Genomic DNA, 22,302 nt, shown 5'->3' on the forward strand with positions numbered 1-22,302 from the left:
CACAGCCTGTGTGAAGCCATGCAGAGTCCCGCCACATCTGCATCCTGCCCGGGGCAGCGTGTCACACCGCGGCGGCACACCAAGTCACACCTGCTGCGGCAGTCCTTGTCCCAGGCAATTGATGCCTTTTTTTTTTTTTAATTAAAAAAAAAAAAATCTCCTGGCTGCATATCATCAAGAAAAACAACATTGTTTTCAGGGTCCCTTATCTCTCCACTCCCAAATATCCTGTTTCTTCGGGCTGGGCCGCCAGGACCAATAGAAACCTCTTCCTGCCATTGGCTGACTTCATTTCCCAGACTTAGCACAATCTCATCCGCTCTAAACAACCTCATCAAAACTACTTTCTGGTCAGAGAGAAGCAATAATTATTATTAACATTTATTAACGATCAATAAACGTGATTGCATTATGGCCAGCACTATTAAGGTAAGGAAAGGGTTCCTTTTCGTTTGACAAAATCTTGTGCTTGTTACTCTTTTCTTTGGTTTCCTTTATCAAGGCAGATAAGTCAGGATTGGGCAACACCCCCACTACCACAATAGAGGACAACAAGATTTCCTCTGCACTGCCTAGTAAATTTCCTTTTTCCTACTCCAACCATCCGCAAGGCTTAAAAACTTCAAACTCAGAAAAAAATTGGGGTTTCTAAATTCACTGTTGAGGGCCGTGGATGACTTTTGCAAAGGCTTTTTGGAGCGCGTCTGAATTTTCGTATTCTTTAACTATCCCTAGCGGTGCGCAGATGTGTGATCTGCTGGAAGGCAATGGACTTGGAGAGGTTGGAGGGTAGGGTCGGAGAAAAAGATGGGCTGGTAAATGTTGAACTTCTGGATGCTCTTGAATGACTCCTTAGCCTCAGGGGTGCCGGCCAGCCCCGGTGGAACTGAAGAGATACCTGGCAAGTGGCGGCTGGTCATGGGACACGCCAGTGTTGACTTGGTTTTCGGATCCTACATGCTCAGAGTGGAGTGGTCTCATAACTCAAATGGTGGTAACTCGGTGTGTTGGGTGACATGTTTATCTTTAATAAAATACTACTCCTCTGTGCACTGTGAGTATACGTTCTTGCCCGTCTTGGTTGGTTTGTGGGAATAGGAGAGCGGTGGCTGACCGCTCTGGGGTGTGGGTTCTGATGTGTTTTTCTTGCAAATGTCTTTAGTAGATAGCATAGAGAAATTAATGGGGAGATGAATCCACATACCTGGGAGCCTAAACATGGCCTAATTCCTGTAAGCCAAGCTGGTCGGATAGTTAGTACAAGGCTGCGGAATGGCGTCTGGGAAGTGTGGGCTGTTGAAATATTTTCAAGGCCACCTTGCCTTGGTGACATTTGTAGAAATGAGAAAAATCATCAGCGAACACATAACTGAAAGGAAAAGAAAGCAAGCTCTGGTAGTTGTGTGTCTTTCGTTTTTCTGCATATGTAGGTGGGAGGTATTTGGTTGTATTTTCATCAAGGTCTTGGTTAATTTGAAAGCTCATGTATATGGAAGTTTGGCCCAGAATTGGGCCAAAGCATTTTCAAAAACCCTCCTTGGTTTGACATCTGAAATGTTTGTGTTAGAGGGTATGATGAATGCCCACCACATGAACTGTGTCTTAGAAGTTTTGCTCAATTTTTACTTCTCAAGGTGGGTTTTATTTTTCGTGGAATGTTCAGTAATATACATGAAACAATCATGTATCAAAGACTAACCTTACAGAGGTTGTTTTTTCTGTGGGCTTCAAGGATTGGAGTCTGCTGACATGTAACTATCACAGGAAAAGAATTTTAAAATTGGAGGTTGATGTGCCTCTCTTTCAACTTGATGAGCAGAAATTATTTGATTTTATAGTGCAAAATGCTACCCTTTTTATTCCTGTTTTCACTCCTAATTGCATCCATAGTTCATAACAATTAAATCAAATATTCTTTGTGAATTTTGAATAGCTTGAGTACAATTGTGTGTTTCTAAAAAAAAAAAAAAAATCAGTGTATTGAAGGATACTGAAGTAACAGCCCGTCCTTTGGCCTGTGGGGTCTGGTTTGTGAAACATATGAATGTGTAATACTGTTTCATTTGAAGCATACGTTTCTGAAGATATGAAGTTATTTTAAAGCTAGAGTGTTTTGTGATTCTCGAATAAATTTTGGGTCATAGTTGATACTTGTCCAGGATACTACGCTTGCCTTAACATTTGATGACACTGGTTATGTGTATTATGTATGTATCTCAGGTGAACTTTAAAATTACTTCTACTGGATTCTTTTTAATCCTCTGGTAAAGTAAAATAGCCCCTCTTTATAGGTAACTTCCTTTAAGACATGCTCTGTTGGGCTTCCTGGGTAAAGTAATGAGATGATTTTACAGACTTGTTTATAGAGTGGAAAAAGAGGGCCCAAGTCTGTTGACTGCAGTTTTAATTATGTGAGTGCAAAGCTCAAATTAGCCTAAGGAGAATTACAGCTGTCCGTTAGAATTAGGAAACAGTCTGTCATACAGGCAATTTCTAGTCTCAAATGCACTCTGTTGTTGCTGTTGTTTCAGTAAATAAATTAATTAGTTGATTAAGCATCAGAGGCACTGAATTTGGTACTCCCCATTGGAGTGGGCTTTTTTTTTTTTGCATTAATATTTATAAAACATCGTAAGGCACTATGGAAGTTGGGTGTTTTTATCCCGTCTTAGTGACTCTTATCATCATTTTCTCTTGGTGTTTGGAACTGGGGACAGAAAGTTTCCATTGGAAGAAGTGAAGGAATTTGGGGGCATTATCTGGGAGTGCCCATTAATCTCTAAGAGTCCATGGATTTTAAGATCAGATTATAAGAGTTCTCATAAAAACATGTAAGAATCAAGGGTGATGTCCCCATAGGTAGTTCATGAATCAGTTTTGTTATTTCCATCTGCTTCTTGCTTTTTCCATCATCTGACAATGCTGAGGGGGTGCTTAACACTCTGTCTCCCTCCTTCTGCACGAACAGCATGGTGTTGCTTCCAGGCTCTAAGGAGCTGGTTATTAGTCTAGGGACCTTCGTTATGCTTCGGTTAGGACTTTTAATCCAATCTCCCAGACAGTTCCCTGACCCTTTCATTATGCCCTGGATCACTTGGCCAGTCTAATGAAGCCCATGATCCCATCTCGGGATAAATGCTTTTAAATGCATATCATGTAATACTTACAATGATAAAGCAAGGGAATTCTGTCCAAGTACAATTCAACTCTTGGACTCCTCTGGTGGCCCCTGAATCCCATGTTACAACTCCTGATCCTAGAGTTTCAAGATCCTTAGTCTTTAAAATGGGAATGTGGGGATTTTCCGTTATCAGGGAGATCTGACATTGAAGGACAAGGAGAGAGCAGAACCAGTGGGAAGCATCTTAGGAAACAGACAGGATGTGGAAAGTTACAAGGCTGGATGAGGGAACACACCATTACTGTTTCAATTAGTTGTTTAAAGAAGCTACTTTGATTTAACAGAGGTTGGAGGGTTTGATGATGATTGAAACATGGTGTTAATTTAAAAATGTATTGCTTATGTTATATGTTTCATGCTTTGTCCATAGCAGGCACTCTGAATATTTGCCGTCATGTGTGAAGGAAAAGTTAGTAAAAAGCTCAGGGTTATATGAAAGAAAGTTCATCTCCTAGGGTTTTGGTGGATGTGATTAATGAGTTGAATAGCTCTAGGCACGAGATTTTGATCAGCCTGTTTGCTTATGTGGAATAAGAATTGTTTCAACCTTCGTAACTTTGGGGGGGGCGTGTAGGGGTGCTCAGTGGCAGTGGAAGGAATGTCAGATATAAAATGCTGCTGTCCTGCTATGTAAATGTCATGTCCCCAGAGCAGGCCCTGATCTATGCCCTTGCCTGAGAATGGAAGTCCAGGCTATTACCTTAAAGGCTTGCTGCTTGCTTTTGTGGGCAGTTCCCTGATACCGTTTTCCCCTCACTGGATGCAACACGTGTCTCCCTAGCTCCCTGAGTATGTGTGCACCTGTCCACTCAGGGCCCTGACTCAGTGACCACAGAAGGGAGAACAGGGAACAGTGAAATTTTTGGATTCTTTTCCCATTAAACACTCTTATGCAGGATTGTACTCCACTCAGAGAATATTCTGAAAGCCTGAATCATTTCTGAATTATCTACATTTTCTTTAAAGTGATTATCTCATTATTATTATCATTATTTTGAAAAATAGTCCTTTATTAAAAAAAAAAAACCACACACATACTTATGCTTATTTAGGTCTCTTGAAAACCATACCTAAAAATAAAATAAATAAAACAACCATTGTCGACACCTTCAGGAAAATATTACTTCTGTGTTTAGAACTTCAGAGTAAGATTCCCTCTAGAAGTATTGACCCAAAGCAGAAAACCCCACCATGACATCCCAATAACTTGGCAGAACTACTGATTTAATGGCTGATTCAGAAGAGACTTGCTATACAGGAGGCTGTGGGAAAGCCCGGACTAGGAGTTTCTCTGAGGTCTAAGCTCTTCCGAGAAGAGTGACAGAGGCAGTCTCCAGGACCTTCTGTTTGGTGGCTTCTCTTTGGGGCTAGGAAACACCTCAGATGCCCCAGGACCCACCTCACTCCTTTCGTCCCAACAGGGTGGAGGACAGCTCGTCTCTGCCCTGGGGATTCTGTAGCATGGCCGCTGAGTCTTCAGTTCTTACACCCGGTGGCGGCTAGACATACCTGCATTTTGAGCCTGGCTAGTTACGTGACCCTGTGGGACTTCACCTGTCTGACCTCAGTTTCCTCCCCTGTGAAATGGGATTCTAAGGGCTATTCTGTTTTGCGTGGGTAGGAGGTGAAGTCTGTAGAGCCTCTGGTATGTTTTCCAGACATGGCACATGCCATTGGACCATCCCAGTGGATTTTCCTTGTCCTTTCCTTGCCCTTCCTTCCTCCAAGCCTTTCCTTGTCCTGCTTCGGTTTTGAAGCCCCGAGACACACAGTCTCTCTTCCAGTGCTTTTCAAAAAGAACAGGAGCACTTCTGCAAGTCAGTACCATGGTCTCCCACTGAGAGCAGGTCACACCTGTGTCTGGGAGGCACCAAGCTACAGAAGGAGGAGGAGTTTATGGGGGTCCTTGGGTTAGGGTACAGCAAGGCAGGTACCAAACACACAGACAAGTAGAGCATGCTGGGGAAGCGACGGGTCAGAAGAGTGATTTAGCTCTGCTGGGAGGGCAGAGGCTGCTGCTTTGTTGAAGGCGGGCAGGCGGCCTGCGGTCTATCTTGCTCCTGATTAGGGCAAGAATAGGAATCTTGAAATATCGCCACTGTTCCGCTTTCTCGTTAATTTTGAAAAATACATCTTGTTGTTTTGCACACATTGTAGTAATAAAACATCTTCATCATAGAGAAAATGAAAAAAAAAATCACTACAAAGTCGATATGAGTTGCTCTCGATCCCAAGCAGCCAGGGAAAATGATGAACATTTGGTGTGTGTCTTCCTACTGTATGTTTCTGTCTTTTTATCCACCTGACTATCCATCCAGTTTTTCTCAATTAATGTTGTTTTAGATGAATTTCTGCATGTCACTAGACATTTTCCATAAGCAGAATTTTTAGGCTTCATTATATTCCATCTAAAATAAGTATTATCATTTATGTAACCAATATCCTGTTACAGCAAATAATATTGCTTTTGATTTTTCAGTTCTCGCATTGCAATATATTCTCTATCTCTTTTTTTAATTCATTTTGTTACTATGAGTGCTTACAAAAGACATTGTTTGGTCAATGGACATACATATTTTTTTTTAAAGATTTTATTTATTTATTTGACAGACAGAGATCACAAGCAGGCAGAGAGGCAGGCAGAGGTGGGGGGAAGCAGGCTCCTCCTGAGCAGGGAGCTCCATGTGGGACTTGATCCCAGGATCCTGGGACCATGACCTGAGCCAAAGGCAGAGGCTTTAACCCACTGAGCCACCCAGGTGCCCTGGCATACATATTTTTAAAGTCATATTTTTAACTGGCAAATTGAAGTATTTGCCAATTAAAAAAAAATTGCCACTTGACTCTTCGGAAGGATTATACCCGTTCCCACCTCAAGCCACGAAGGAGGTCAGTTGCGTGCACTCAAGACAACTGTGCACATTTTACCCTCTAAATCTTCGCCATTCTGACAAGCAAAACCGGCATCTCACTTTTATTGTGTTTTCTTATTTATAGTCTTTCATTCCCTTTTTTTTTTTTTTCTGTGAACCTATTTCAACCAGTGGCCACTGTGACCTCCGGATCTATTTCTTATTCATGCCTTCGTTCTGTTTGATCCAACTTATTTCCCACAACTTATTTCACACATTCCTCTTATTGAACTTGGCTGAGGCATGTTTTCTAAGTCTAAGATCATTCTTCATTCTGTCCGTTCTCTCACGCTTCATTGTCTCTTGTCAGCACATACTCCCAGCTCTCCTTGTGTTTGCGAGTGTGGATATGCTGTGAATACTTCTCATATACAGACCTATGCGAGCCTTGAACTCGTCCTTACGGATGGTCTATCCACCTCTTTTGTGTTCTCAACAGCAACCGGCAAAGGATAGGGGTTCCGTGGATATATGTTAAAATTTAAAATTTTTTTGTTAATCTTTTTAAAATTAAAATCCTTTGAACTCATAAAGAGAAAATTAAGCTGTCAGAGTAATTAATCGTTATTGTAGATTTTAAATAGAAGTTGTATTTCTTTATAGAGGTACTTCTCCTAGTTAAATAAAAATCAATTATATGGAATTAAATGGATGTTTGAAAGAGTTTAGAGAAACATTTTTAAGAGGTAGCCGTTATATCTTGAGTTCCTAATCCAAATTAACATTATCCTCGTAACTACATAAAGGCCAAACTCTGGGTTAGGTGCTCACACTATCTCGAATGATACGCATGCCCCCTAGATACTGTTGCTTTTTGTGCACAGGAGGATAGAGGATTAGAGAGGCTGAGGAACTTGCTTAGGTAACACAAATCCATTTGTCTCCCCTCAATTTATCATTCTATGATCTCTTTGTCCTGCTCTTTGCCCTCGCCTCAAATATTAAATAGGCTGAGTAGAAAAAAATGATGTATCAAAAGGTATAGTGATACAATAAGTAACTGAATAATGGCAATTATTATAACTGGCTAATTTTGTTGCTACTCTTGTGTGAAAAACTCCATAGGCAACCATTATTCTACTTTTGGTGACTAATCATGATAAAATGCCAGAAAATTGGAGAGCTAAAACTCCAGCACCCATCTGTATTAGCTCAGTGACACGAATTCTTTCCCATATTTGGCAATATCCAAGGGGCAGTGGTTCCAGATTCCAAATCAGCTGCTGATTTAAATTTCCTCAACCCAAGTATCCACTTCCTTGCTCTCGCCTTGACTTCAGTCACGAAAATGCAGCCCCGTTTTCCATCAGGCCTTATGAGTCTTTCAGCGGCGCCCTCGTGGGATTCAATGCTGGGGAGAACGGTAACCTTCTGTTGTGCACAGATACATGTTGAGACGTGTAGAAAAGAAATGCCAAGGGCAAGCAGAATTATTTATTTTTAAATCCACATCATAATCCAGTCATAACATGGACATCAGGGCTGCTACTTCCCATGCTTCTGTTCAAGACAATGCATGTCACGTCCCGGAGAACGTAGTCAAGCAAGTTTATAACATATCAGGCAAAGAAGCCGCACTCTTGCATTTCACAGAGCCACCTTTAAATCATCCCACCTTGGTGATTGAACAGCTGGTCTTCCCCTTATAAAATTACAGAAGAGCAGTTTGATTTTGTTTGTTTGTTTGTTTTGTTTTTCTCCCCTGGACACAGAGTCTGTTCTGAAGAGAAAACTCCCCACACCCTCACAAGCACGTTCCTCCAGGGCTGGTAGCAAGTTGAGCATCCCATCCCCTTTGGGTCCCACTGGGCCCTGTACTGAGTGGTACCTTGCGACTTAACCGTAGGCATGGGATGCTCACCTTTGAGAAAGAGGAAACTGTTGAAACAACACTTCAGAATTTGTCAACACAATTAGTTTGTGTCTCAATTTGAGGCAGATTTCCCAAGACGTTGCTCCAAGTTAAAAAAGAAAAAAAAAAGCATGTGTGGTTTAATATAGCCAAGCGCTCCTTGGACCCGTGTTGAATGTGGGCATTCCCTGGTGTTCCAAAGGGCCACGGAAGCTGGAGGTGACGTAGCACAAGCACAGCCTGTGTTTATCTCACACCCAGGGGGACACTGATACCCTCCGAGTCTTCACAGCGTCCTTAAAATAGCCTCTGTGGGGGAAGGATTGGTCTTATCTGGCTTGCAGGGGAAGGGAAGAGAGGGGGGAAGGGGCTGGCCTGGGACAAGGTGGCAGGAGCTTGGTGATATGGGAGCTGGCAGGTAAATTCACCTCTGCAGGGTTTTAGCACCTCCTGGGGTTGGGTGGGGGGAGTGATGGAAAAGGTCTTCCTGCTTTTCACCCTTGACAGGTACTTAACCTCACAATATCTGGGTTTTTCCATCTGTGAAAGGGGAATAACAATAGTCCCTACCTCCCAGGGAGAGATCAACTGAAAGTTTCTGAGTGCATATGAAGTACTTAATAAGCGTTAGCTAATTTTACTATTCACTCAAGTCAAATAAATTTTTCTCCTAGGACTAGAATCAGAAAATCCACAAAAGCTTTTTTACCCTCCCCTTCTCAATTTCTGCAACAGTTTGTGAATTGAGGGTTTTTGTTTTTGTTTTTTTTCAAGTAGCCATTTTTCCTCTAACGTGTTCTTTTTCCTTTATTATGAAGTAAAAACTCTTACAAGACAGTGAGTTCTCTGTTACTCAGGGCTTTATTTGCCCTGAGGGTGACTGGCAGCCGAATTCCGTTCCTAGCCACTCCTGGAGAAGACCCTGGGTGCTTGGTCACTCCTTGCTCCTCTCTACTTCTCACCTTGGTGTTCCTTCCCTCCTCTTTCTCCCTCTTTGCCATAGCTCACAATCCAGTGGAGGGCTCAAAACCATAAGGGACAACAGCCACGAAGAGGAAGGACCCTTCTGACCCTCGAAGGTGCTCAGAGGTTCCTCTAGGACCTGCCTCCTTTCACATCACACTGGGTCTCCCAGATTCTCCAGCACGTCTCTCCTCCCAGGGATCTGGGAATGGTCAGGCTCGCAGGCCTTCAGTCTGGGATAAAGACGTACTGGGAAGACTGGTCAGGAGGTTCCTCTTTGCCTGGTAAATGTTGTCAAAACCCTTAGGCGCACATTGACGTTTGAGTTCTATCTGTTACTTCACTGTATGTGAACTTTTAGAATTAGAAGTGCATGTAGAATCCCATGTGAAGTAATATTGTCCAAGGTCAAATACGCATGACTTTATGAATTATCAGACTTGGGAATTATCCATCCCACCTGTGAGCGTCAATATGGATAGTCTTGTTGACTTTACCTTTGAACCAGAGACCATAAGCTCCAGTGAGCCTGTGTTAAGCTTTAGAGGAGGAATAAAATTTACTTCCTCAGAGAAGCATCCCTGTGAGGAAAAACACCGTTTGTACCTTCTGTCCTCCTTAAAAAGCCGTTCCCATTGACTCACTTCTATGGGAAGCACAATTGTACCGCAAAGAGTTTTGATAAGAGGCTGCTTATGAAATAAGCACACATATATTTTGGTGAAGGCTTGTTCTTTGGAGATGGAAAACATCTTTTTTTAGATCACATGTTTACTGCTTTGGTAAACAGTAAAATGCTGCTGCAGCAATTGCCTTGAGGATAAAGGGTTTGTAGACAGATACTTCCTGCGCTCACTTCCTACGCAGATAGCCAGGCCAGTCAGAGGCGCACCGCGGCAGGAAGGGCTCCCACTGGAAACTTCCCCTGCGCATGTGTGGCCCGCCATTCACTATCTCCTCTCCAAGGGGAATAGACCTGTTGCTACAGATCTTCTGGCAGGTTCCTCTATCTCGGAGAAGTGGAAAATCCAGAGTCTCCAAGGTCATGGCTTCGGTCCCTCGTTGCCATCCTTGCTCTTGTCTGCTTGCTGTTGTTGGCACAGTGTAACCAGACAGTCGTGTCTGTGAGTAAGAGGGGTGTCCTGGACGCCCCGCAGTCTCCTGTGAATCACTGTGATTGATGCATGAGTCTGCCTTTGTCATTGGTAGAAAATAAGCCTCTTGAAGATTCAAGTGCAGGTCCCCCCCCGCCGCTCCCCCCGGGGTTATTTAGAGTGAAGGTCATGTTAGATTTTGCTTTCTCCAGGCAAGCAGAGATCTCTGGATTTGGGTACAAAAATCTCAGTACACAGATTGTTCTCTGTGCTGATTTTACACCGGCTATTAAGTTCCAATGAATGCATTGTTTGGGTCCTTTGAACCAAAGCACATAAAACCACAACACAAACACTGAACAATGGGGCATCATCAATTATCCATCTACAGGATGTGTCCTTACGGACTGGCCCTTTTGTAAGGGAAAATAATATACCAAGTCAACAAACAGTAACACTTCACAATAAACTAAACAAAATAAACAGCACCTGAAAACCACTCAAGTCAAGCACTGGCAAAACTCCAAAGACTCATGTTTACCTACTCCAAACATGGAAACCTCCGCCTCCGCCCGCATCTCCTACGGGTCCTGAAAATAATCAGAAAACCGAGCTGCCTTTAGTTGCTAGGTCACATCATGGCAGAGCACCTCCTTTGATGATCAGAAGGCGCCTGGGCGCCTTGCTTTGCAAAGTCAAGAGCACAGTGTCTGGTAGGGCTCCTTTCCCCGTACCTAGTCCACAGGTATTGAAGGCTGCCTGTGGGGAGGCAGATTGTACTTGACCCTGAGAAGCTGCCAGACTTGGTTAGAGGTAGTCCTGTCTCTTGAAGAGGCTAAGGCATGAGTATATCCTGATGATTTTATCTACACTCAGGACACAGCTTTAGGTTGCATTGACATGGAATTGCCCAAAGAGGTATTCTCATTTGTTGATATATTTTGCCTGTGTTTTTGGAAGACACTAAAATCTTAGGATCCTCCTGTGGGAGTGAAGACTGCTTTCCTCCCTTGGTCCTTGATTGTGCAGGTTTGTTAGGTTTTGCCCAAACTCCCAGAGGCGTCGCCCAACACGCCTCCTTCCAGAGGCTACCTTCTGCTACCTCTGTTTTGTTGCAAACTGACCTCTCTGATCTCCTGAATCTACGTTGGCTCGAGTGCCCTTGGAATCCTGGTTCTGGGGTGCTGGTGCGAGGCTGTACAGCAGATAGACTTGACTTTGATGCAGGATAGAGAAACACCCCTAATGGCCTCCTCCCTGAAAATCCCCACTGCTCGACTGGGCTTGGTGGTTGGCTTTGTTGTGTCTTATTTTCTTCAGTCAGGAGTGGATACACGTTCCATATATCCATTGAATGGCATATTGTTCAAACAACAGCAGCAATAATGAAACCTTTGTCCTTTTCCCCCATTCCAGAAACAATTATTGTAGGATTTAGAAAAAAAGTATTTAGAAAAGGAAATGAAAATAATTGATGTTATACCATGAAGGGCCTAGAAAGACTTGGCACTTTTTGGATTTTTTTTTTTTTTTGGTCTTTTTATGTCCTGCACAGAGACATATTCTTTAGAAAGAATAATAACATTTGAGAAATTAAACTCATTTTAAGAGTTCTTTTCTACTCACTTCCCTTTTTCCAGGATGGAGAAGAAAAGAGGAGTAAGGGCTGAATTTCTTGTGATCCCCTTTAGAGGTTAAGGCCCCATATTCTCTCCTGTGAAGCAGAACCAGCCTGCCTGGGGCAGGTCCTAGCTCCCCCACATCCTGGTAAGGTGACTTCACTTTCCCGTGCCTCGTCTGCGTCTGCTCATCTGTAGAGCGGAATGAGGAATGAGAACAGGGCCTGCATCCTGGTTATTCATGCACTGGCGCATATGCCTTCATGTGCAAACAGTGTTCACTGTTGGGAACTCTTTGGTGACTCACCCTAGTCTTGTTCCTGGTATTTAATTTGCTCTTTTACCTTCATTGCTTTTTCGGAAGTAATCCATCCTGGACTATGTTTATTTCAGTGTTTGACCTTTGAAAGGTATCCTCCAATGTTTTGGATATTTGTCTCAAGAGACATTGACCTATTTCATCCAAAGAGATGAGGATCATTCCGTATATATCATTCGCTTCTTTCTCAGGCTCTTTGTTTGAGGATAGTGGACACACCATTATAGAGTCCCTGCTGGGGGTCCATTCAATGGTTCAAGCAACATGGGACTTACAATTTTAGCTGCTGAACTCAGCTGCATTTTCATGAGCCTAGAAAACCAACAATTTTGAGGATCCATAGAAAAACCAAGGTGGAGGACGGTGAGGTGTTCACTGTCACCTGTCTTGCCTTTTCTGTGAATGAATGAATGCATCCCTGAAATGGGGCGTGACCATTGGTCTCTGGAGGGGCCCTAGAGTGGAAGTCAAGTGCTGGTTTGAGCCAGACACTACAGCTGGTACATTCTTTAGAGGAGGAGAGGAAGCATCTATCGAATTCTCATATTGCCAAGTAATGGCCATGATTAAGGCTCTGTGGAATTTCCTTAAAGACCAGAAACTCTCCAAACACTGATGGTTAGAAGTCAGGATTCTGTGTCTTACGTTACATGGCTGGCATCACGTCATCTTTTGTTCCTGATGAACTTGCCTAGTGAGCAGCAGACCTTCTTTAGATGTTTACTAAGACATCTGGGTGATAACTGTATGACTGAGAACAGTAATTAGTACAGTGGCACTTTGCTCACATGCTGTGCAGAATTCATTCATTTAATTCACTGAGCAATTATTGGCTTCTTATTTTCTGCACAGCATTGTGTTAGATGCCCCCAGGAGTTATGAGGAACGTTGTGCTTTTCAGTCAGAAGACAGAATTATTACTATATCTTGGAACCAATGTCTTGAATGCCCCCATGTCACCTGTGAATGCCTAATGTTAGACATAAGCATGTGTGTCCTAAAGAACCTGCCCATGTTAGGGAAGGGGGGATGATCATGGGCTGTCCAGAATCTGTGATTGGAACGTTTATGAGGGTGCACCCAACAAGTGCGTATCTCTCCGCCAGGCCATGTGGGAGATGCTGTCCACTGAAAACTAGAAGCAGAAATACAGCTCTGGGAGCCTATGTTCTGTTCCATGACATCTGTTGGGTTGGGGCAAAACTAAGCAATGCTTCCACTTTTGCCAAGTGGCAATACCTACCAGTGTTCATATGTCCAAGGTTTGCCTTGGGTCATGCCCGTGTTCAGCTGTTATAGTCCATGATGCAGAAATTCACAACTCTACAGAAATGCAGAGTAGTGTTTAATGCACTATGGTGGGCACTGTTTGTTTCTCTTTTTTTGTGACTGTAGCCACTCCTTTGAAATTTCAGGGAAGCTGCAACTTAAAACATATGCTGGTATCCGATGTACTGGTTCACACCGAGGGCTTCCATTATCACTGGTGAATCAGGTGGCCCTTACTCTATGGTAATTATTATGTAAATGAAATCTGCATTTGATAATTATTATGTGAATGACATCTGCCATGGGTATGATATAGTGGGACATCTTCATAAATAACTAAGTTCTTTGTATTCGATTGTAGAACAATCTGCTTTATAATAAAGATGAACTTCAATAGCAGTTAACAACCAGCTTATCTAAGCCAGATAATAAAACTGGATTTCCTACTGAAATTTTAAGTTTACCAAACATATGATTTAACTTAGTGAGCTTTGCTGGTTAAGGCATTCTATGTAAGCCAAAGAAAATGTGATCTTTCATAAAACCTAAGGCATTCTCTTTTGTTGGTAAGATTTTTTTTTTTCTCTGAACTGTTTTTCAATGTAATGATTTACAAAGTTGGTTCATCATTTGTCCTGAGCCTAGCACAGTGCCTGGAATGAGATGTGGTTCTCAGTAAATGTTTGCTGAATGAACAAACACATGAACACATGACCAAATTGGTATAGAAATCATTCCCTAAGTGGAATATGTCTTCAGCAGCAATATGTGAATAAAAGAAATCTGACTTGGTTCCTCTGCAATGCAGTTTTAAACTGCAATCTAGTTTTTAAGGAGTCCAAGAAAACACAAACAAATAAACAAACAAAAAACCAACCAAACAACAACAACAATAACAAAAAACCCCACAACTTTTATTTGGGAGTCCAAAAGGTAGAGGAAATTTAGATTGATCATGGAGGGTCCAGTGTTTCTCAACCCAATTATACTTCAGATCTTTACATTCCTAATTGTTCTTAGGATAATTAAAAGGAATTCTTTTTTTTTTTTTTACAATTTTATTATTTATTTGACAGACAGAGATCACAAGTAGGCAGAGAGGCAGGCAGAGAGAGAGAGGAGGAAGCAGGCTCCCTGCTGAGCAGAGAGCCCGATGCGGGGCTCAATCCCAAGACCCTGAGATCATGACCAAAGCCGAAGGCAGAGGCTTTAACCCACTGAGCCACCCAGGCATCCCGAAAGGAATTCTTAAGAGAACTAAGATTTTGTTGGGGAGAGAATATACATGAAACAATCATAATATGCCTAATGTGCCCACAAATGTTGGCTGGAAAAAAATACTAAAAAAATTAACTTTTAATTTCTATTAGCTTTTTTTTAACTTTTAAAATTATTTTCAGACAAATAAAAATTTGAGACATTTAAAGATCTTTGTGAAGGCGACTTCCCACATGATAATGACTTTCATTAGAATGTGAACCAGACATTTATTCCTCCAGTGGTATAAGCAGGAAAGTTCCTAAACACAAGAACCTGGGCATTGTCAGACAAAGGAGCTGATACAGAAAGTTTGTCAAATTTAGCATTATTCTGAAAACTTCAGGCTTTCTGGTTGCTGCAACCAGAGATTTACCTAATTCTTGGCATAAACTCAAGCACTTTTGGGACGTGGTCTAATTCTCTTAGGCCAACATTGGGCCCTATCATGCCCCCAAGTGGTAAATATTTTGTTAAAAACAGGGTCCACATGTAGCGAATTAGATTCCTGGGGCCGTCGTACTAAATAATAGTGAACTGGGTGGCTTACCACAGCAGAAATGTACTCTCTTGCAGTTTAGGGAGCCGGAAGTCCAAAATCAAGGCGCCAGCTGCGTCACGTGCTTTTGCAGACTGTGAGGGAGAGCAGGTCCCATGCCTGTCCCAGCTTCAGCTGGCTGCCTGCAGTCCTCGGCTTGTCACCACATCCCCTGAACCCCGCCTCTGTCCTCCCATCGCCCTCTCCACATATCTGGATGTTCTGTCCTCTCTGGTCCCTTACAGGGGTGCTCTTGTTGGATGCAGGGTCTGCCCTCCTCTAGGATGATCGTCCCCCAATCCTTGCCATAATTACTTCTGCAGAGACCCTACTTCTAAATAAGCTCACATGCGGGTGGACACGGAAGGTGTGTGTGTGGGGTGGGGGGAGGTGCGCAATTCAGGCAGGATGGAGACAGGGCCTCGAGGTCGGCAGCGTCTCTCGGGCTTTGGAAGGTGATCCTCACAGCCGCGTGCGGACGCCAGGACGCCAGGAGGATGCTCACATGTAAGTACCGTTTGGGAATGTGCGAACGCGGTCGGTTTCCCGGGAATCACGTCCAGCTGGGCGGCACGCATGTGAAATCCACGTGAGGATCCAAATCACAAATCACTGTAAGCAGGCGTCCCCCTGCCGCTGTCTCCATTTCACAAGATACTGGGTGTGATGCTGTGGTTTTTCCTTATCTCACAGCTTTACTTGGTGGATGTCAAGAAGCACAGTGAGGTTGGGGCCCCCGCAGGGCTCGTCAGTGTCATGTGGGGGCCTGGCTTTGCCGGTAGCCAATCACCCAGTGTAGACTGATGGGTGAGTGTGCTGTTTACATCTTACTTTAAAAAAAAAAAAAAAAAAGCGATTCTTGTGGCTTTTTTCACGAAAGTCCTCAGGCTGAATCTCCACGGCCCTCAGGCTAAGCTCATAAGGTGGCACCGTGTCCTGTGTTATTGTCAGGCCCCAGGGTTTCATTTCTGTCTTCTGGCTTTGGTATCTGCCAGTGTCACATCTTGTGACATGGCTCAGTCGCTCGACAAAGAGGCGAACTTCATCTCAGCCCTGACCGTGAAGGCTCCGCAAGGTTTTCTTGGGAGAGACATGCAAATTTAAATCAAGGACCAGTTGGGAGCTCTCGTTATGTTGTTTGTGTGTGCCCTTGTCGACCTGGAGGGCACACGGTGGTCCCTCCTGGATGAAACTTTAGCCAGCCCGTCTCCACCTTGCCTGCGGCTGAGACACGGGAAAGCTCCCAGTGCGACTGCGAGAACCAGGCCCACGGAACCCTCTGCTTGCATCTTACACGGCTGCAGGCCAGAGATGGTGTAAAGCCCCGTGATGCAGGGGTCAGTCCCTCGGGGTGCCCTTCACGACTCCTGCCCAAGAGTGGCAGGAAGGGCAGTGGAGCATGCAAAGCACGGTCCCCTGACCGTGTCCCTGGGAGTGTGTCCCCAGGGCAGTAATGCTGCCCACAGAGGGCTTGTACTTCTCCCATGCTCCTGTCTCATTCTGTCCCTAGAGGCCCGCATGAGTGAGACAGGCGGTGGAAACCCAGCCCTGCCATGTACACACCCAGCCCCGAGGCCCCGAATGTCAAGACTTACCCACTGGAAAAAGAAACAGGGTTCAAGGGATAAGATGAAATCGAACGTTAGCCTGGAGTATTGTGAGAGCCATCTTTGGCCATCGTGAAGCCTGAATTGAAACCTTGGGAGAGAGAAATTTTAGAACACACTAAGGGAATGTTCTCATTTCCCCCCTTTTATTATTTGTTTATTTTTTAGAATCTGAGGGGAGGCCCACGAGCGGACAGGCTGGTTTTGTAGCATGACTGTCCTCCACATCACTCTGTACGTGTGCTCACATGTTCTTGCTTCCCCGTTCTGTGGGGTGTTTTAGGTACCCGCCTCGGTTTGTGGTCCCTCTAAGGCACAGGGGCCTAATCATTTATCTGTCTGTTGTTAAGACCATGTCCACAAACACAAGCCAGTGACCCCATATGAAAGAATGCTCCAGAGGCCCCGGGTGACCCAGTCATTTGAACATCCGACTCTTGGTTGCAGCTCTGGTCATGATCTCAAGGTCGTGAGATGGAGCCCTGTGTCAGGCTCCGTGCTCAGCAAGGAGTCTGCTTAAGACTCTGTCTCCCTTTCCCTCTGCTCCTCCCCCTGGTTCTGATGCTCTCTCTCTCTCTGTGTCAAGTAAATAAAGAAATAAATCTTTAACGAGTGCCGCAGAAAGCTTTTGCCCGAGTGGTAAGTTAAGTGACGTCAGAGGTTTCTTCTCAGTGTTGTGAAAGTTATTTTCACGGGAGGGTCCCCTAACCAGGCAGTGTTGTACGTGGCCTCCTTGGTTAGCCCAGTTGGTTACAGCATGTGCTGATAAAGGCAAGATCACAGGTTTGCTCTCCATGAAAGCTAATAACTTCTCAGAGATTAAAAAAAAAAAAAATCTCCTTTCTGTGACCACAAGATTCATTTACTCATGTGGTGGCCTGCATGGTTGGAAGAGAGAAACCAAATGCGAGTGAGGGGTCAGCTCTGTGCAAATGTCCCTACTGTTGGACAAAAGAAAAAGAAGAGGGAGAAAAAAACCCACTCAAGCTGTGTTGCTGTTAGCAGACACGTGTTCATGCCTGAAAGCAACTGAACCCAACTCCTCTAAAACTAGCAATTTTCTTTAAAGCTGCCCTGAGCGACTTTTCATGCTAACGACCTCCAGGGGCTCCCGCTGAGGTCCGGGTTACCTGAGTCCGGAGCAGAGCCGCGACCCACCTCTCCCCCGGTCTTTGTCATGGGCGCACATCTGCAGCAAGAGACCGTTTACGTGGAATTCAAATCTGGTTGTTTAGTCTACAAGGAGGAGGGGAGGATTCTGTCTCTTTAATGTTTATAACGGTTGGACAGAGCTTGTCGGGTGAAGGTTAATTGCTCTCCGGTTTAAGCAGTTGTGTGCCCAGATGGGTTATCAGAGCTGAACACTCGTTACAAGATTAATCTCATTTCCGACAAGACTTCCCTTTCCTTCAACTGATTTTCGCCCAGCCATTGGAGCTGTCATCAGCCGTTAAAAGAAGGGCGGATTACTCTGGGATATGAATGTGGTATGCAGGGAAACAATGCCGAGCGCTGTCATATCTTAGGGAACATCTTTAGGAGGACACATCGCAGGGGTGTTACGGAGGCTCAGGCTCATAAACAGCCCGGACAATTGGACCACTTAAATCCACACTCCCGCAACAAAGCCCAAGGCAAAAGCAATTGCCTCCCTCTGGCCAGGCCCCTGCTCTTGGGACAGAGACTTACCCCTTAGAGGGTCTGTTCCCTGTTGAAGATTTTTTAAAAATTGTCTTCTGAGCAGATCTTCTTTCTTAGGGCCCTCAACCTAAGCAGTGGGGAGTTTTGGTTGCTGCGTCCACACTGAGTTTCTGTGGCAGCAGGAACCTGCACGGAGGCTGCTTCGTTTAATTCCTGTGCCCATTTCAGGCTTCGGTTTAATTTCAGAGAGGTCGTCCCATATTTGCCTAAAGATAGTAAGGAGATTTTTCTTTATTTGATGACAGACGGCTTCATGTCTATGGTTTGTCTCAAGAAATCCTTCCAGGAGCATGGCAGATGAGTAGTACCATATTATCTCTTTGGGATTTGGCACGTGGGAATCAACTCATTCATTTATTACTAATGACATGTTGGACACCCACGGTGACCATTGGTGCAGGGGCATGTGAAGCAGGACAGATGGCCTCAGGCAGTGCTCTTGATCCAGGGATGTGAGGTATGACAGGCAAATAGGACACAGTGGGACAGTGATGAGAGAATCTATTGGCAGTAAGAAGTGTGGGAGTTACACAGGGTAGGAGGGGGTACCGGGGCTCCAGTGTAGATAAGGTGACTGGGGAAGGCTGTCAGGCAAAGACAGAAAGGAACTGTGAGAACCGGGATTGCATGTCCCATGGGAGAAAGCCATGCACTGAGCGGAACAGCAAGGGCAAAGGCCCTGAGGCAGGGACAGGCTTGGGAGGCTGAGAACAGCAACTGTACTTGTGTGGTCCGTGGGGAGAGGTGCTGAATACACAAGAGGCATTGTGGCCTCTTGTTACCTAATTCCTCAGAGGCAACAGTGTGAAGGACCTCCTAGCTAACAAAGAGTTCATCTGTGTCAGGTGCGGTCAGGTGCAACCTTCCATGAGGTGTGACAGGACTGGTGAATGCGTTGGTCATGCGGTACCGGTGAAAGGAAGAAGGATGCCCTTTTCAGGGGCCTAGAGTTAAAAGCGTGGAGAAAAACGTCAATTAGTAAGGTGGCCGTCCCTTCTTTCATTCTATATGTTATATATTATTGTCTCTGTCCACGGACGGGGCTAGTTTCCTGCATCCTCCAATCTCCCATGTCTCAAAACCGCTCTGCAACCACTTCAGTCCCAGGCCATTTGGTGCGGTGTGCTTAGTGGTTGGACACCCCCTTTGGAAGCAGGCAGCTGGGTTAGGATGCTGGGGCTTCCTAACAATATGCTCTAGGCAACTCAGTCAATTTGCGAAGGCTCAGTTTCCCCATCCCTACAATGGGTGTGATAGTGTCTCCTCCTTTCTGAGGCCGGTGTGTGGGTCCCATGCATGCGTTCACACAGGCACTTAGGGAGCCTGCGATGCTATGATCATGTTGTTTACAGCGGTTATTGTCACGAAGTCCTATGGTGTTCATAATGTTTCCTTTACCTAGACTCATCCATCTCCCTGAGGTTAAATTATCATTAAGCCTGGAGATAAATTTTTTTGTTTTTTTTGGTTAGAGACTTATTGCATGTTCTCCAAATAAAACTGAGGAAGCTAAGTTTTCCATTTCCCTGTTCTTCTGCTCCGTCCTGCTCAGCGTCATTCAGCTGCGCATGTGTCCCCATGCGGTTACAGTCTGCTTATCCCTATTCTCTCTGTTGCACCTCTTGCTGCATGACTTACCCCATAGCTGGAGGCCTGCACCTCCCACCCTGCTTCACCCACTCTGCCCATCCCCCACTCAGGCCCCTTTCATTCTGCTTCTTTACGTGGAAAAAAAGACAGTCACCACCTTCTACACAGACAAGACTGTCTTCGTTTTTCTGTGGCCTTGTAAGAACAGGTGTTTTATCTCATGACCTGATGAGATTTTTTTAAATCCTCAAGATGCCCATGGTTTTCAGGGCAAAAAGTTGAAAAGGAGAAGAGAGGCAGGATGAGAGTTGGAATCAGTTGTGTAGAATCTGTCCTGGGCCTTGGATGGATGGTGGCATTGAGTGCAGAGCACAGCTTCCACCTGGGGACCCAGCAAGGCTCTGAGACCCTAGAGTACCTGAGGTTAGAAGACCTTATAGCCCAAGACGCTAGGCCAATGTGCAGACAATGGGACATCTGAACACCTGGGAAGATGGCGCCCAATGGGTTCTCATTTCTTAGCTTTCCTCTTGAGACACTCACTGCTGCCCAGAGGTGTCCTTCTAAGGAATACACAAGGCATGTGTGCTTTGGGGACCATCAGGTTGAGAGAAGTGACAGGAAATTCTCAGGCATGACCATTTTTGCCAGTGGATTCCAGGACCAACAATGGGGCTTGCCTCTCACAGTGACTCAGTTGGTGACTCACGCATCGACAAGAATTGCCCTCCCACATTTCCCTGCTTATGGGAAGGAAACACTCCTTAAATACAGATTTGCTCGTGAGTAGACTTCTAGCCATTCTTCTGTAGCCTACCCCCACTCTGATGCCATCCGAGAAAGAGTCATTGGGCTCATTTACCCAACTTCCTTCTTTGAGGTTACATATCTATCTGTCTCTGTCTCATCTATCTGTGTTTAAAATTTATACCCGTTTAGTTCCAAAGTCACCCACTTCACATAGGTAGAATTTAAGTGAACTTTAAAATATTGGTGATTTCATGTCTTTAAATATAGCTTTATTTCATAAAATGGCAGCATCCCCCAACTCTGTCTTTCCTGTGACACCCCCACCTGGACTGTTTTCTCTGTGGCCCCAAAGTTAAAGGAGATTTCCTCCTGGGTATTTGTAAACTGTTTTTGATTTCTGACACTCCCAAATTTGAGTCAGTTTCTCATACGTCAAGCCAAGATTAAGTTTGAATCAATCCTATTTCGTCACTCACTGGTATCTAAAATAAATGTTTCCTTGTTAAAGCATTTTTCAAAAAAAGAGAGAGAGAGAATGGTTTTATAGAGAGAGTTGAATGTAGGATCATGTTAATATAAAAACGAGGGGGGAGCTCAGCTTCCCAAAGAACAATGTAAAGCTAAATAAGTCAAATGAAGGAGTTTATACTAAAGATGAATAATTTCATTGAGCCTTCACCTGCCTGGACTGAGTGTGGTTGACAGCAAAGCGAGTTTGGAGGGATTGGAAATCAAATTTAGGAAAATGTTCGCGGGGGCTCTGTTCAGTACAGAGTGTCTGTGCAGTGTCTATGCGATGTTCTCAGTTATGGGATCTGAGTCACAAATGTACTTTCAAGAGGTAATTAGCAGGTCCCTACTCAACTTGAGCAGCCCAGGGAGCACCAAAGGGAGAAGATTCAGCTTCCTGGCTGTCAGGCTTCAGGTTCAGAAATGCCTGCAGAAATGCAATTAAAGCTTCCAGATCAGGACCTTGGTCCTGCTCCACTAAGAAAGTCCAGGCCCTTCTTTCCTGCCCCGGGTGAGAGAACCAGCTGTATTCTCCAGGCCACACGCCTACTCCTGGAGCCAGCTCATGCTCTTGGTTCATGAGCACATTACCTCCCTTCTGTGGATCACAACTTTGGTGTGATGTTCCCCTGCAGGAAAACCTTTTCTGGGTCCCCATCACGTGTAACAAATGTCTGACTGCTCAGCGTGCAGGTGGGGTCATCCGATTCTCAGATCAGGGACACTCTGTGACCCTGGCACCCCACTGGGATTCCCCAGTATGGTGGGCACTTTCTGCTTTGTTCATGTGTGCTCACAAAGCCCTTCTCATCCTCTAAGCCTAGCAGCCGGGTCACTTCTATGTGAGGCTGCTTGCTGTCTACACTGAACTCCTGCCTAAGAATGTGCTTGGAGGAAGTGGTCTGTGACTGTAGGGTAGTTCTAATGGCACTGTTACAGAAGAATGGGGATGCAGAGGTAGGAATTGCTGCCCTGGTCATTCCCACTGGACCCACTGGCTGTGGCAGAGTGGTGCTCATCTTTCCTGGAAGGGTATGGAGTAGAAGATGGGGAGTACGTTTGGTTTTGCTACTCTGGTTCTTGAAAACGACACATGACCTAGGTTCTAGTGAGATCTGTCCATCCATTTTTATGAGCAGA

The 22,302-nt window shown here is 44.7% G+C and overlaps 1 protein-coding gene across 3 annotated transcripts in view; it reads left to right on the top strand.

Moving 5' to 3' along the window:
- The window catches only part of ERG (ETS transcription factor ERG), a 169,708-nt gene that overhangs the window by 66,754 nt on the left and 80,652 nt on the right, over positions 1 to 22,302 (top strand). The window contains exon 1 of one of the 3 annotated variants that reach the window (XM_032865322.1): positions 283 to 429. The exons of the other annotated variants lie outside the window; for them this stretch is intronic. Within the exon in view, the coding sequence (XP_032721213.1) occupies positions 412 to 429 (18 nt within the window). The 5' untranslated portion in view covers positions 283 to 411. Of the gene's footprint in view, positions 1 to 282; positions 430 to 22,302 lie in introns of those variants that run through there. 3 annotated transcript variants of the gene reach the window in all.

The sequence above is a fragment of the Lontra canadensis genome, unplaced genomic scaffold, assembly GCF_010015895.1.
Source record: "Lontra canadensis isolate GAN:19392208 unplaced genomic scaffold, GSC_riverotter_1.0 scaffold29, whole genome shotgun sequence".
Classification (NCBI taxonomy): Eukaryota; Metazoa; Chordata; class Mammalia; order Carnivora; family Mustelidae; genus Lontra; species Lontra canadensis.